General features: G+C 46.3%; 1 protein-coding gene and 1 long non-coding RNA gene across 18 annotated transcripts in view; one reads left to right on the top strand and one right to left on the bottom strand.

Annotated features, from left to right (window-relative positions):
• The first annotated feature begins 33 nt into the window (after positions 1-33).
• Positions 34-13,432, top strand: LOC107323311. 3 transcript variants are annotated; one of them, XR_001559205.2, is made up of 4 exons: positions 34-182; positions 607-734; positions 9,348-9,440; positions 13,114-13,432. It is a non-coding gene; the product is annotated as an uncharacterized LOC107323311 (long non-coding RNA). The 3 variants fall into 3 exon arrangements; XR_004309456.1 differs by lacking the exon at positions 607-734 and having other exon boundaries at positions 9,348-9,498; XR_004309457.1 differs by lacking the exon at positions 607-734 and having other exon boundaries at positions 36-182.
• EIF4G3 (eukaryotic translation initiation factor 4 gamma 3) overlaps positions 10,792-14,162 on the bottom strand; it is an 87,772-nt gene continuing 84,401 nt past the window's right edge. For all 15 annotated transcript variants that reach the window (XM_032448682.1, XM_032448687.1, XM_032448683.1 and 12 more), the window contains 2 exons: positions 13,365-13,511; positions 10,792-12,862 (listed from right to left, as the gene is read on the bottom strand). In XM_032448682.1, the coding sequence (XP_032304573.1) occupies positions 12,681-12,862; positions 13,365-13,511 (329 nt within the window). In that variant the 3' untranslated portion in view covers positions 10,792-12,680. The remainder of the gene's footprint in view (positions 12,863-13,364; positions 13,512-14,162) is intronic.

Here is a 14,162-nt window from a genome sequence, read left to right as displayed (position 1 = left end):
GCTCTCCCCCTCCCCCTCCCTCCGCCGGGGCTGTGCGCGTGCGCGGTGCCTTCCCGCCCAGCGCCGATCTGAGGTGTTTCCCGCCACGGCCTCCTGAGGCGCTGAGGGGCCGAAGGGCGTCGCGCTCACTCCGCGATCTGCGGCCTCACCTCAGCGGTTGCTCCTGCCTCGCGCTCCTTCAGGTTGCTGTTTCCCGTTTTTGTTGGTGTTGTTTGTTTGCTTTCCCCCGGCCTCTCTGCTTTCCCTTCACTGGAGTTCAGGGTGCCTCTGGTCCCACCGACCCCCGCTCTCAGGGTGGCCAGCACACCTCTTAGATGGCTGTGCAAACAGCTGGCAGGCCGCGGTGCCTTCCCAGAGCCTTACAGTGTATGGTTCCCAATGTCAGAAAGCTGTTCCACTCACCCAGTTGGTTTCTCAGTTACGTTTCCAACCTCTAACCCTCTGTTGGCACCAGTGTGACACAGGGAAGGCAATCGGGCCTTCATTTGGGCACCAGCTACACCACGAGCACTCCTAAGAGTGCTCATCCAATGAAGCAATGGAAGTGTTTGAGTTTCAGACTGTGACTGTTTCTTGTCTAAGCTTCTTCTACTTTTCTGCCCTTAGGTGACTGCTGTGACTGAGATCACCTCCATCCCAGCCCTTCTCCTTGGTGTTCCTCTTTCTCCTTTGTCTCTTGCATTGAACAGCCTTAGCCAGATGGTTCCACTTGGCCAAACATTCCTTCGTTTTTTGTGAGTGCAGAATAACCACAGCACAGCTGCACAGCAATGTGTTCTTTGGCCTTTCCCACCAAGCGGTGCCTCTCTGGCAGGAGGGAGGGGGGGATTAGGAGGAGAGGGAGCAAGAGGGAACGTGCTGCTTTGCTGCAGACTTTTAAAACACGATAAAGGAAAAGATGAAATCACCCCAGCTGCCCTACCCTTGCTCACTGCAAGCCTTTGTGCAGTACTCCAGCACCTGTGCATGCCGAGCCACAGAACTGCACTGAGACACAAGCAGAGAAGGAGAAAGGCTTTTGTTGTCTCTCTCAGTCTCTCTTGCTCTCTCTTGCTTTCTCCCTCCCTCTCTCTCTCCCTCTCCCTCTCTCTCTCTCTCTCTCCCCCTCTCTCTTTCTTTAATATCTCTAAATCCTTCCTAGAGGGGAGCTGTGGGCCCTGTGCATTCCTTACAGCCGCATGCTTGCCTGACCACAGTGGGCTGGGAAGCCTGTAGAAATACCATGCCTGGGCAAGGCAGCTGCATCCCATAGAGGGAGCATAGCACTGCTGCTCAATCTTTCCACCCCACTTTCTGGGTGGGCTGGTGTCGTTTCCCCTCCCCCCCTTGTTCATACAGTGTATCAAACTAGTGCACACTATATATACACATATGTACATATAGTATAGTGATAACTAGAGTGAAGCTTTGGGAACCAGGGTGACCTTGCACACATTGGTGAGGATGCACAAGAGGAAGATAGCAGTGCAGGACAGAGAAATTACCAACTGTGATTGTATACAGCACTGTCATCATCATGAAATACTTTTAAAAAGTGCAAGCACTTTCAGTCCCTTTTCTAGCCCTACCAGGTGCCATGTAAAACTATGAACCCCAGCTGGTTCACGGAGTTTATTTTTCCTTAAAATATTTTTTTATTTTGATTGCAGTCCTAAAGCTTCTACAAAATTTGCCTGGAGCTTTGGGTTTTGACTGCACAGTTCAGCCTGCAGTTTAAACCGGGTCATTTAGCTTTTGCTACTGTTTAGATGAGTATCCATAAAATTTGCATGTCAAGTGATTTACCATTTCCAATCCATGTCCCACACAGACTTTCCAGACAAATGCCATGTGTTCTTCCGGAAACACAAAAACCATTGTACATCTGGTCTCAGTACCTCCATTCCAGGGGTCATGAGCCTTTTTGTTTACTTTCTTCCCATACACCAATGAATTTTTTCTCCATTTTGCCACAATTTTTACTTACATGTATATATACATAAATTTAATGAACACATCACCCATGTAGTTGAACAGCTACCTACCTCACAGAGAACAAAACAGAAGATTATCACTACCCATGTCATGGGGTGCACTGTATACACTGAAATCAGCTTCTGCTGCTACGTTCATGAATCTGTTGGCTAAGTGAGCACAGTGTCTTTGTTACCAAATTCAGTTTTAACACTGGCCCGCAACTTCAAACTTCAGTGTTGATTATATTTAGGCCTTGCCTAGATACTCCACTTTGGCAAATTTGTTTTACACTTTTTTCCCTGACTTTCACATTTGTTTTGTAAAATCTTTCCAATACGTTTGGCCTACAGCCAAACTCACATTCTCAAAGAGAATGTGAGTCTTTTTCCATTTCATTCCACAGTGGGAACTCCTTCCCACTGCTTCATTCTTTCATCCCTCAAATTCCGTATTCTTGAGCCTATGAGAGGAGCTGCCCCGCTAGACCTGCTGTTCATTAACACAGAAGGTCTGGTGGGAGATGTGAACGTCCCGGGCTGTCTTGGACAGAGCGACCGTGAAATGGTAGAGTTCTCGATTCTTGGTGGAGCCAGGAGGGGGAGCAGCAAAACTGCTACCTTGGACTTCCGGAGGGCGGACTGCGAGCTGTTCGGAAACCCAGTAGGGGGAGTCTGCTGCGATTCAGTCTGAGAGTAAGGGGATCCAAGACGGCTGGTCGCTCTTCGAGAAGGAAGTCTGAAAGGCGCAGGAGCTGGCTGTCCCCATGAGCCTCAAAATGAGCCGGCGGGGAGGAAGTCTGGCATATAGGGAGCTGTTCTTGAGGCTCCGTGAGAAAAAGAGAATCTGCCTCCTCTACAGGCGACTCAGAAAGAGTACAGAGAAGTTAAGATGCGTACAGAGAACATCAGAATGGCAAAAGCCCAGCTTGAACTCGGCCTGGCCACTGGGGTAAAAAGGAACAAGAAACTCTTTTACAAATTCATCAACAATAAGAGGAAGACTCAGGAGAATCTCCTTTCTTTACTGGAAGAGGCTGGGAATGTGACCACTGAGGATAAGGAGAAGGCAGAGGTTCTGAATGCCTTCTTTACATCTGTCTTTAAAGGTCAGACCAGTTATCTTCAGGGTATTTCTCTCTGACCTGGTAGTCTTGACTGGGAGCAGACTAAACCCCCCACGATTCAGGAGCACACAGAGCACACTGCTCCAACTGGGCTGCCACAAGTCCATGGGGCTGGATGAGATTCACCCAAGAGTGCTGAGGGAACTGGTGGAGGTGACAGCCGAGCTGCTTTCCATCATCTGTCAGCTCTCCTCATTGACTGGTGAGGTCCCAGAAGACTGGAGGCTTGCCAGTGTGACTCCCATCTACAAGAAGGGTTGTAAGGAGGACCCGGGGAACTACAGGCCTGTTAGCCTGACCTCGGTGCCAGGGAAGGGTTTGGAGCAGATTGTCTTGAGGGAGATCACTCAGCATGTATGGGACAACTGGGGGATCATGCCTAGTCAGCATGGGTTCACAAAGGGCAGGTCCTGCTTGACCAACCTGATCTCCTTCTATGATCTAGTGACCCGTCTGGTGGATAAGGGAAAGGCTGTTGATGTGCTCTACCTAGACTTCAGCAAAGCCTTTGATGCTGTCTCCCACAGTATTCTCCTGCAGAAGCTGGCAGCCCGTTGTTTGGATGGGTACACTCTTGGCTGGGTAAAGAACTGGCTGGAGGGCTGGGCCCAGAGAGTGGTGGTGAATGGAGCTCAATCCAACTGGTGGCCGGTCCTGCACTTTGGCCACAAGAACCCCAGCAGTGCTATAGGCTTGGGGCAGAGTGGCTGGAAGACTGTGTAGAGGAAATGGACTTGGGGGTATTGATTGATGCTCGGCTGAACATGAGCCGACAGTGTGCCCAGGTGGCCAAGAAGACCAATGGCATCCTGGCTTGCATCAGAAACAGCACTGCCAGCAAAAACAGGGCAGTGATTGTCCCCCTGTACTCAGCTCTAGTGAGGCTGCACCTCGAGTGCTGTGTCCAGTTTTGGGCCCCTCAGTGCAAGAAATACATTGAGGCCCTGGAGCATGTCCTGAGAAGGGCAACAAAGCTGGTGAGGGGTCTGGAGCACAGGCCATGTGAGGAGAGGCTGATGAAGCCAGGATCGTTCAGTCTGGAGAAGAAGAGGCTCAGGGGAGACCTTATTGCTCTCTATAACTACCTGAAGGGAGATAATAGTAAGCTGGGGGTTGGCCTCTTCTCTTGTGTAGCTGGTGATAGGTCCAGAGGGAATGGCTTCAAGCTGTGCCAGGGGAGATTCAGGCTGGATGTTAGGAAATAATGTTTCTCTGAAAGAGCATTCAGGCAGTAGAATGGGCTGCCCAGGGAGGTGGTGGAGTCACCAACCCTGGAGGTGTTCAAGGAACATTTGGATGTTGTGTTGAGGGACGTGGTTTAGTGAGAACTATTGGTGATGGGTGAATGGTTGGACTGGATGATCTTGTAGGTCTTTTCTGTCCTTGGTGATTCTGTGATTCTGTGATTTTTCTTCTTCATCTTCTTTTGCTTTGAGAAACAAAACCAAGATTCCCTGAGAAGCCTTCATCAAATTGGGTAGCACATGTCTACTGATTCTTCCCTTTAAACCTGTTGCTCCCTGAATGTGTATCTGAATAAGATAATTTGGGGTTTGATGTAACCTCGGGGCTAAGACAAGCTATTACAGAACCAGCCTGTTGTTTCTGGCAGCCTGATTGCGCTATTTGATGGGAGTCAGGCTGTGCCATTTTAAGTGTATGGCCACAGCTGCTAATTTTGCAGTAAACATTTCAGGGAAGCTCACTGAGGGCTTGAGCAGGACTCTTGCTCTTCTGCCTTGAGGTTTCTGTTCAGCAAGCAGCATGCCTGGCTGTGAAGGGAGAGACTGGCTGATGTTTTCAGCTTAACACAGATAACAGAATGGTTTTGAGTATAAATATCCCCAAACCATCACAGACTCAAAGCCTCTAATTAATGTGGGTGTCACATCAATATATGAGAGACCACCTGAGCTGAATGAAGTCCCTCTGCAGCATGCATAAGCGTGAGGTGATGAAGGACTTGTCTGCTTTATGAAACAGTGTCACTATTCCCACAGGCCCTGGACAGCACATGCAGTTCTTGACCTTTAGAAGAAATGATGTAATGTTCTTTAACTACAGCTTTGCACTTTGTTGTCATTCTGGGCATGTTTTGCTACTTTACCAACTATACATCTGTAATGATTGGCAGAGCAACTTAGAATTCTCTTCTAGCATACTTTGTTTGCTGTAACTGTGCAAAAATCACTCAATTTCTGCTTTCAAAAAATACATATTCTCTGACACTTTGTGACCCTCCGGACACTACCTTTCATCTCTTTGTTCTTTATCAGCCTCCAACAATTTTTTTTCTCCATGCTTTTCCAACAGACTGTTCCACATTCCGCTCCACTAAGCCAAAGACTGGACATTAGGAAATACTACTTCTCTGAAAGAGTGTTCAGGCAGTGGAATGGGCTGCCCAGGGAAGTGGTGGAGTCACCGACCCTGGAGGTGTTCAAGGAACATTTGGATGTTGTGTTGAGGGACATGGTTTAGTGAGAACTATTGGTGATGGGTGAATGGTTGGACTGGGTGATCCTGTGGGTCTTTTCTTACCTTGGTGATTCTGTGATTCTAAGATAGTTTGAAGTCAACCAGCTTGGCATCTCATAGTAGGTCAACACACCTCCCCCAAAGCAGTGTGTCCTCACGGTTAGTATCTGGCAGTGGGAACACTGTTAAATTCCTTTACTCTCTGAACCAAAAACCATTTCAGAATAAAATAGGTTTGCAGCAGGCTGCAGCACAGAGCAGGCAGCTGCTGTTCCTCTCAACCAGGCAGGTAATAACTTACTGTCAAGAACACCTCCCGGCTGGGATACTTTTCCAGCTACAAAAGCTCATTTTTGGCTGCTATGTGTGCACTGCATGCCTCTGCCATCAGCAGCACACCCAGCACATTCAGCAGCCTATGGCCTCCGCACTGCTCCTGAAGCCTTAACAGAGTAACAGTGAGCCTTGCTGGGAAGACAAAACCCTTGGGCTGAGCAGGAATTTAAAGATTTTTTGGCCATAGTTCTTGCTTGAAACGTACAGCCAGATCTTGTGCTGGCTCACTTGTCTCTCCATGGGAAATCCTGTCAGCTGGCTCTTCTTTGACATTTGACAGCTGCAGTCCAGGCTCCTGCTCAAATGAACTACCTTGTGATGGTAGAGGCAGCCAGAAGAGTTGGATGGTTCCATCCTCCTTTCCTTGGAGGATGAGCATGTGTTCTGCAGAGAAGATGTGTGAAATTCTTTTTATTTGATGATTACCTTGTATGAAAAAAGCATCTCGTGTCAGCTGATCCCAAGGCAGGCATTGATGCAGTAATGGGATGGGTTATACCAGCCCACTGTTATGTTGTGCTTTTGTGGCAGTTCACTAGAATTATTTCTGCCCTGAAGACCCAAAGCAGGGCTGTGCAGAACAATGCCATGGACTGTGTCCATCACTGTAAGCTAACATGGCAGCAGTGCTGAGTGCTGCTCCCTTCTTAGGCCCCCTTGTTCTGATGCAGTACACAGGTACCCAGCACAACTCCGTCCCACACAAACAGAAGATGGCCAAGACAGACAGCTCATTCATTCAAGTCTATCTTTAAAGGCAGAGAGCATTTGCACCCAGCATTATTTCAGAATAGCTCATTCTGATGCATTGAAATGACCCACTTTCCTCCTCAGGTGAGACCCAAAAGTACCAGCTGAAATGACTGTTTCAGCTCTTCTCTGCAGCGCTGTAGTAAAACACTTCTAACAGTGCTCTCCTACATGTTAATACTCTGCACTTAGGAACTGTGCTTTGTGACAACATCTGCTATTAACCCTCATGGGGGGCTGGAACACGACAACTAAGCATGCAAAAGGAAGGCTTTACTGTTTTCTCACACTAATACAAAGATTACCTGACTTCCTTAAAGCACTGATTGCCTTCCCCATGACCCCTTTCTCCCTTCCAGTTTACTGTCACAGCACAGACATCCCTGCAGCTGGGACAGCAGTGGCACATTTGGACAAATTCCCCTTTGGAAAGCACTGAATGGATCAAGAGCTGGTTTTATTTCTCTCTTCTTTTCAGTGCAATTTAGCAGCTGGAAATGAGGGAGATAAACCAGCTCCACATGATGAAAACTTTCCGTAGATCATGGTCAGGGCATCGCTACAGCTGCATTTAAATAAGCAGGAGTTGTTTCAGAAAACCACAATTACATGATTGTTAGGATGGCCGGTATGCAGAGCCCCATGGAAAATACAAGGGTAGAAAACTTCTATCGAAGTTTTCTCAGATAGGTGCGAGGGTTTAGTCATGCTGCTGGAAGCTGAGAGGGCTGATCAACCTCACGCTTGCTGAGGTTGCTTGTCTATTGCCATGCTTTTCCAGCCATGGCTCCTTGAGGATTATCTATCCATGGCACTGGAGTGATGAGCAGCCATGCAGCCCTGGGCTCCATCCTATGGTTGCTGCAGCGTGTGTGTGGCTCTCAGGCCACATCAGAGCATTGCTTAGTGTTTCTCTCAGCAGGTGGCCTTTCAGACACCCCTGAGTTAGCACCTTATTAAAAGAAAGTGGCAGGTGAAGAGCAGCACCTCTGGCCAAAGTGCCACCCTGCTGATATGGTTTGGCCAGAGGTGCTGCTCAGTTGGCCTAGGGTCAAGTAGCAGCAGAGAGTCAACATCTTCCAAAGAACAGAAAGGCCAAGATCTCCCTGCCAGACCAAGCACATCATGTGGGAGCTCAGTGCTTGCCAGTCTGACCTTCTGCCCTGTGCTTCCTCCTCAGCACTGACTGGACTCCCACCTCGCAGCACCTCACCACCAGCACATCTACATCTGGCCAACAGCCACTTCACCTAAAGGGAGCTGAGTGTCTTAAGGCTGCTCTGCAGTCATCACCATTTCCCTGGTGTGGTCTTTAGGAAAGCTGAGGGTACAAGAGGGCTCCGGGTGTGTTTGTCTGGTTTTGAGCTTGCTTCCTACAAAGCTGAAACCTCTCACATCTGTGAAACAAATCAAAAGCAAGTGACTGGTTCCAGGGGCACAGCTGTACTAACTGTTCTGTTCTACAGTGACTGCTTCTGACAAACCAACCAGCTTCAGGTCCCTTTGTCTGCAAAACTCATGTTGGAACTCAACATACAGGAACAATCACAGTCACCCTTTTGGCAACCAGATGCCAACAGCTGCAATTGGGTTTAAGGAAGCTCAGCAAGCTAATGGGACTTTCTAAGAGGCCCTGCTTTGTCTTCCTCAGAAAAAAATTATCTGTAGGTTAGAAACAAAAGGTCAAGGGGATGCAGCAGACTGCTAAATTGCTATTAGCTTAAACCTGCCTTGTGTGTGCTGGAAACCACCTCTACTGCCAAATCCCTTTTTCCAGATCTCTTTCCGTGAGCCTTTAGCTATCAGCTCCCGCACCAGGGAGTGCTGGTCCTTGGCAAGTCTCAACCATGTCTCCCTACACCTGCCCTAAGAGATGGGCTGTGTCTGTTCTTGTGACTGTTCTGACTTGCAGAGTACCTGAAACATCCTGTCACAGGCTTTTGGGAGCTGCTGCCTCATTTAGAAATGGAAAGCACTCAGGTGTGACCATAGCACCATGCCACAACCCAGGTGACTCAGGAGCACCTCGGGCTCCTTGGCTCCAGTGTACACCGGGCACAGCTGAAACACAGCTAGATTGGGCAGTTTTACAGGGAAAAAGCAAAAGGCAGGGATGCACACTGAGGCTAAAAACTGAAATGTGTTAACTGCATGGTCTGTTATCTGCTTGCTCCCTGACCTCCTTCCTAGAAATGGCTGATGCAGTCCTGGAAACACTTTCCTAGAAAGAAACCAGCCTTAGGCACACACCTGGTCTGGATACTTAGACTGCTTCAGGTTCAGGAACATTTTCAGCAAGGAAGTCAGAGACGTAAACGATGCATCTGCTCCTCCTCGCCTGCGCCTTTGATAGCACACACAGCACAAGAAGGGCTCCCAGCAGTGGAAATGGCTTTTAATGCAGCTCTTTCCCGCTGAGCTGCATTAACTCTCTTCCATGTCCATGAGCCTGCCCAGACAATGTGCTTAAATGCTTTGCAAGACCAAGATTAAAGAGGAAAACAAACCGCAAACATTTAGTATTATTAGGGGATATCTGCTGTCCTCCCTGCTTATGCTTTGCTGTATCAATAGGTAACAACATGCATGTATGCAAAATGAGACTTCTAAAAATCAATCACGACAAGAAAACATCTCATGATTAGTTACCCTCTTTTCTGTTTCATGCATCTCTTACAGTTTTTCCTCTTTTAACATCCTACAGGGAAGATGTGTTGCAAAGATCTTCATGGACCCCTCGCTATATCCTAAAAATCTACGCAGACTTAGGTGACTGAAAAGCAGCTGCAGCCTGCAGGTAAGCAAGCAGCATGTGGCAAGAGCAAGGTGGGCAGAGGAAGCAATTTTGGTCCAAGGTTGGTATCAGATGTGCTCCTTGTGGTGACATTTGTAGGAAGCTGAGCCTCAAGGCAACATATTCACTGCTGGAAGCCTGTGTCTAGTGTATAAACTTCTCACATTGCTCCACGCACAGCTTCATTCTTCTAGCTTAAGATGTAAAAACTCCTGTGTTGCAAACACACCATTTCGGAGCCTTTGGGAATTCTGAAAACATTCTTAAAACTTCTGAAACCTTCCTTCCTTCTGCAAGAAACTAACAAGGCAAATTTCCATTCCCTAGGCACATTTACCATTAAGGGCTCAAATGAGGAGGGACTTTTCTCCTCCACCCACGTGCTTGCTGATCCCCTTCCTTCCAGTGATTTTCTAGCTCCCTCAGTCTTGAAGATCCAAGCTCTCCACTATCTATGCCCTTGCACACTCTGATTCAAATGAATGTTCAAAGGCTCCAGCAATTTCTACTTCTCTGATTCAAGGCAATCAACACACAAATCGCAGCCCTTGTGTAGTGGCATGTGGTGGCTCTGGTGTAGGACACATTCCCAGCAGGGTCTGAACACTGCCCAACCTCCAAAAGAAAATCCATCAGGTGTGACTGCTGCACAACTTAGAAAATATTTGGCCTAATTTATATACAAACTCGCATCTTCTAAACTGACTTATTTCACTACTACAAACCATCACATACCCACTCTTGTTCTGGCTCAAAAATCAGTTTTTGCAAGAATACACACACAACCCACACAGCCTGAGCAAACCAACATGAAACAGTGAGCCCAAGGCTGGAGGTGGAGAGGGAAGCAGCCGTGGATGAGGAATTTCCGGGTGTCACACAAGCAGATAAATACATATGCATATAATAAGGGTAAGAAGGATTTTTTTTTCTTTTTTTTTCTTTTTTTTTTTTTTTTTAACAAAACATCAGAGAAAAGTGTTTTATTGTTACTAAAAAAAAAAAAACCAAAAAAACAAAACCAAAAAAACCCAAAACAAAACAAAAAAACAACCAACCAAACAAAAAAAACACCTAAACAATGCTCTAGTGATTTAGGCCACGGGTTCTCTAGCTCAGACGCATGGCATGGAACACACATTAACAGGGAAAGTGTCACACAGACATCTCCCCCTCCAGCCACAACCAAGCACCCTTCTCCCTTCCCCTTGGTGATCAAGTAACATCCTTATGTGAGTACAGCAATTGTTTACATGTAAAAGTAGAACTGTTTACATGTAAAAGTAAAATTAGGAAAGTATTTAATTTATTTTTTGCCTTTTTTTTTTCTTCTCATTTTTCTTTTTTTTTTTTGTTGTTGTTGTTGTTGTTAAGATTAAAAAGTAGTGATTTAGCAGCTGGAAAGAAAAAAAGACAGCATCATGTGAACAGCTAGAGCTGCACAGACCACCAGCAAATGCTCCACAGGTTACTCGTGGTCCACAGACCACAGTTCACAAACTACATCTTGGGGCTTCACAAACTCGATGATGGCAGACGCTTCTTCACAGTGAGAGCCAGCAGGTCATCTTTGGTTGTTGATGAGACACCCAGGAGACTTAATGTACCCAGCAGCAGCTCAGTTGGCACTTGGTGAGCAGGCCTCAGGCACCTCATAGGGTGGGCAGGCTGGGAAGAGCACCGTGTTGTTCCCTGCGCTTGTTCCACCTCTTGATTCTGATAGGTCGTGTTCCTTTTCACCCTTCTGGGTTTCTGGGTTTCTAACGAACACCAGGGCAGCCAGCAGGTGAGGAAAAGAGTGCTGGAAGCTGGGCAGCAACAGATAAACAAGCCATGGAGAAGGGCTATCAGGATTCTCTGCTCCAACAGCTGCAACCTCCGTAGTCGCTGTGTCATAAGTCCCCAGGACAACACCACTGTTCCAAGTCACACGAGGCACCACACTCATACGGCTGTGGAAACAGGCATGGCCCTGTGGCCACCTGCAGCCTCTCAGCAGCATGCAGCAAGCAGCCAGCTGCTGCTGGCCATTAAGTTCTCTGCAGAAAGTCTCCCACGCAGCAACCCCCCACATTCATGTTGTTGTTATAAAAACAATTGCTCTCACCCCTCTTTTTTTGGTAGACACACATACATACACACACTATATGTACACGATTTGGAATCGAGGATCTACACAACGAAAGGGAAGCCAGCACCGCTGTGATGGTGCACACATTCAGCAGCTGTCAAAGGAGAAGTCGTTCTACTTTCTTTTAAACTTGCAATGCTTGTCTTTATTTTGTTCTTTATATTTTGAAAGTGAAAAGAAATAGTATCCGAGTCAATTTCTTTTTTTCTTTTTCTTTTCTTTTTTCTTTTTTTTCTTTTTTTTTTTTTTTTTAAATATTTGTTCTATGTATTTACAAGCCTTAAAGTTGCTCTAAAGGTTCTGAAAGTATCACTAGTACTTTGTTTTTTCCCCAGGGTAGCACTGTTTTGAATGAGTTATTTTTGGAGCACTCTGGTCCACAGCCGTTTTCTCAAATTCACTTCCTTCCGATGCAAGGTTATGCACTACGTCCTTTTATGTTTCTGAAGCAAGCTGAGAGGCAGGCAGAAAAATCTGATGACAATTTAAAAAAGAAAAAAAAGGATCTCTTCCTCATCTAGCTTACCCCAACCCCCTTGAAAAGCTGTCGCTATTTATCATGCTTTGAAACAAAACTGAGGTGCATACGAAGGGGAGGGAAATTTATTTCTCTGCTTTTGTTCTATTATACAATTTGTTTACAGAAACTGCAAATTTAAAAATTACACTGGCATTTGCAGTCCTTAAAATAATAAATTAAAAGTTTTAAACCTTTTTTTTTTTTTTTTTTTTTGCTAAACAGGTTTGTTTTGCTTCGTGTTTTCGTGAGTCCTCGTTTAAAAAGAAAAGGAAACAAAAAAAAAACCAAAAAAAACCAAAGATTAAAACAGAAAATATTTTCTATAAATAATACATGTGTTTTGGTTTAGTGCTCCTGCCAGGTTTGAAGTTTACTGTTTTTTCAAGTACCTTTTCTTTCCTCCATGATCACCTTTGTGTTTATCTACTTTTACCTCTCCCACTCGTGCATGTGTGGGGGAAGGGGGGCTCTGCGCGAGAATTGGCCTTGCTGCACTGTGATTGGCGAAGACGTGAAACTTTTTAAAAAAATACTTAAATTGTTTTTTTTGTGGGTTTGTTTTTTTGTTTTTTTTTTTCCTGTATTTTAAGTTTTAATTATCCTCTGACTCCTCTTCGGCCTCCCGTAGCCATGTGAAGAACGCTGTGACGGATTTCAGCGCTACTCCTTTCCCATTCTGCTCGGCTGGGTCCTTGCTGGACTCCCACTTGTAGAAAGCCTCCTCCTTGATGACGTCCTCATCATACAGGCAGTCGAAAAACATCCGCAACAAATCTGCAATAATGGAATCAGGGGAGAGAACAGCTGTTAGAACTGTGCAGCTGAAGCCAGCAGGCAAAGATGAGGTTATGGATAAAGGGATTAATGCGGTCTTTAATGCAAGAGATGCAGACATGAGTAAAAGGAAGATCTGCCCCTGAATTATTGCTTCCTGGCTGCTCAGACAGAGCTAAGGGGGAAGGCAGCTCCCTCCACATAAGGGTTAACCTTCTACTGTTTCTTTTTTTGTTCTCTTTGCATTACAGAGATTTTTTTCTTCTGTGCAGCCGCTTGTAGGAGCAAACAAGAGAAGAGCCCACCTCTGGCCATGCATTTGGGGAGCTGTACTTCTCTAAAAGCTAGAATCTGGACAAGCAGAAACCACTGTACACCGTGTTATCTCATCTGCCATGTACAACGGTAAAATTCTGTTTTTGTTGTCAGGAAAGCACCTCTTTCCAGACACTACTGCCAGACTGTCAAGGGTTTGAATCCCCAGTACACGAACAACACTTACTAGGAGGCTGATCAAGTTTTACTATTGATGCTTGTAGTGCATAAAGTGCTTGTAGTTCCTTCTCTGTGTCTGAGTCTAGGTACTTGAGTAAGATCGGCACTCTCTGTTTGATAACAGCAGTGTCCACGCGGAAGCTAGAAGAGTCCACTGAAGGGAAGAGAAGAAAATAGGGTGAGCTGTGGTAGATGGCAGCAGGAGTAAATCTTCGATCATCTTTATTCAAAAAGAAATCACTGCTACTGGTTAGCATGGAGAGACAAAGAGAAAAGAAACAATAGGAAGTATTTCTGATCAATGTCTTTTTCTGGAAGTCTTGATTTTTTACAGTTCCCCAAAGGCAGCTGTTATCTGTAGTGATCCTGGCACTAACCAGCCTGCTTCACAGAATCACAGAATTGTAGGGGTTGGAAGGGACCTCTAGAGATCATCGAGTCCAACCCCCCTGCCAAAGCAGGCTCCCTACACCACATCACACAGGTAGACGTCCAGGTGAGTCTTAAATATCTCCAGAGAAGGAGACTCCACCACCTCCCTGTGCAGCCTGTTCCAGTGCTCCGTCACCCTCACTGTAAAGAAGTTCTTCTGCACGAACTTCCTATGCTGTACTTTCATCCCATTACCCCTAGTCCTATCCCCACGCACTAATGAAAAGAGACCAGACTCACCACTATGGCTCCCACACCTCAGGTATTTATAAACCTGGATCCAGTCCCCTCTCAGCCTTCTTTTTTTCAAGGCTAAACAGACCCAGTTCCCTAAGTCTCTCCTCATTGGGGAGATGCTCCAGGCCCTTCATCA

Source organism: Coturnix japonica, chromosome 21, assembly GCF_001577835.2.
Source record: "Coturnix japonica isolate 7356 chromosome 21, Coturnix japonica 2.1, whole genome shotgun sequence".
Taxonomy (NCBI): Eukaryota; Metazoa; Chordata; class Aves; order Galliformes; family Phasianidae; genus Coturnix; species Coturnix japonica.
Note: the sequence above shows the minus strand (reverse complement) of the source record. Positions and strands in the feature narration are given on the sequence as shown.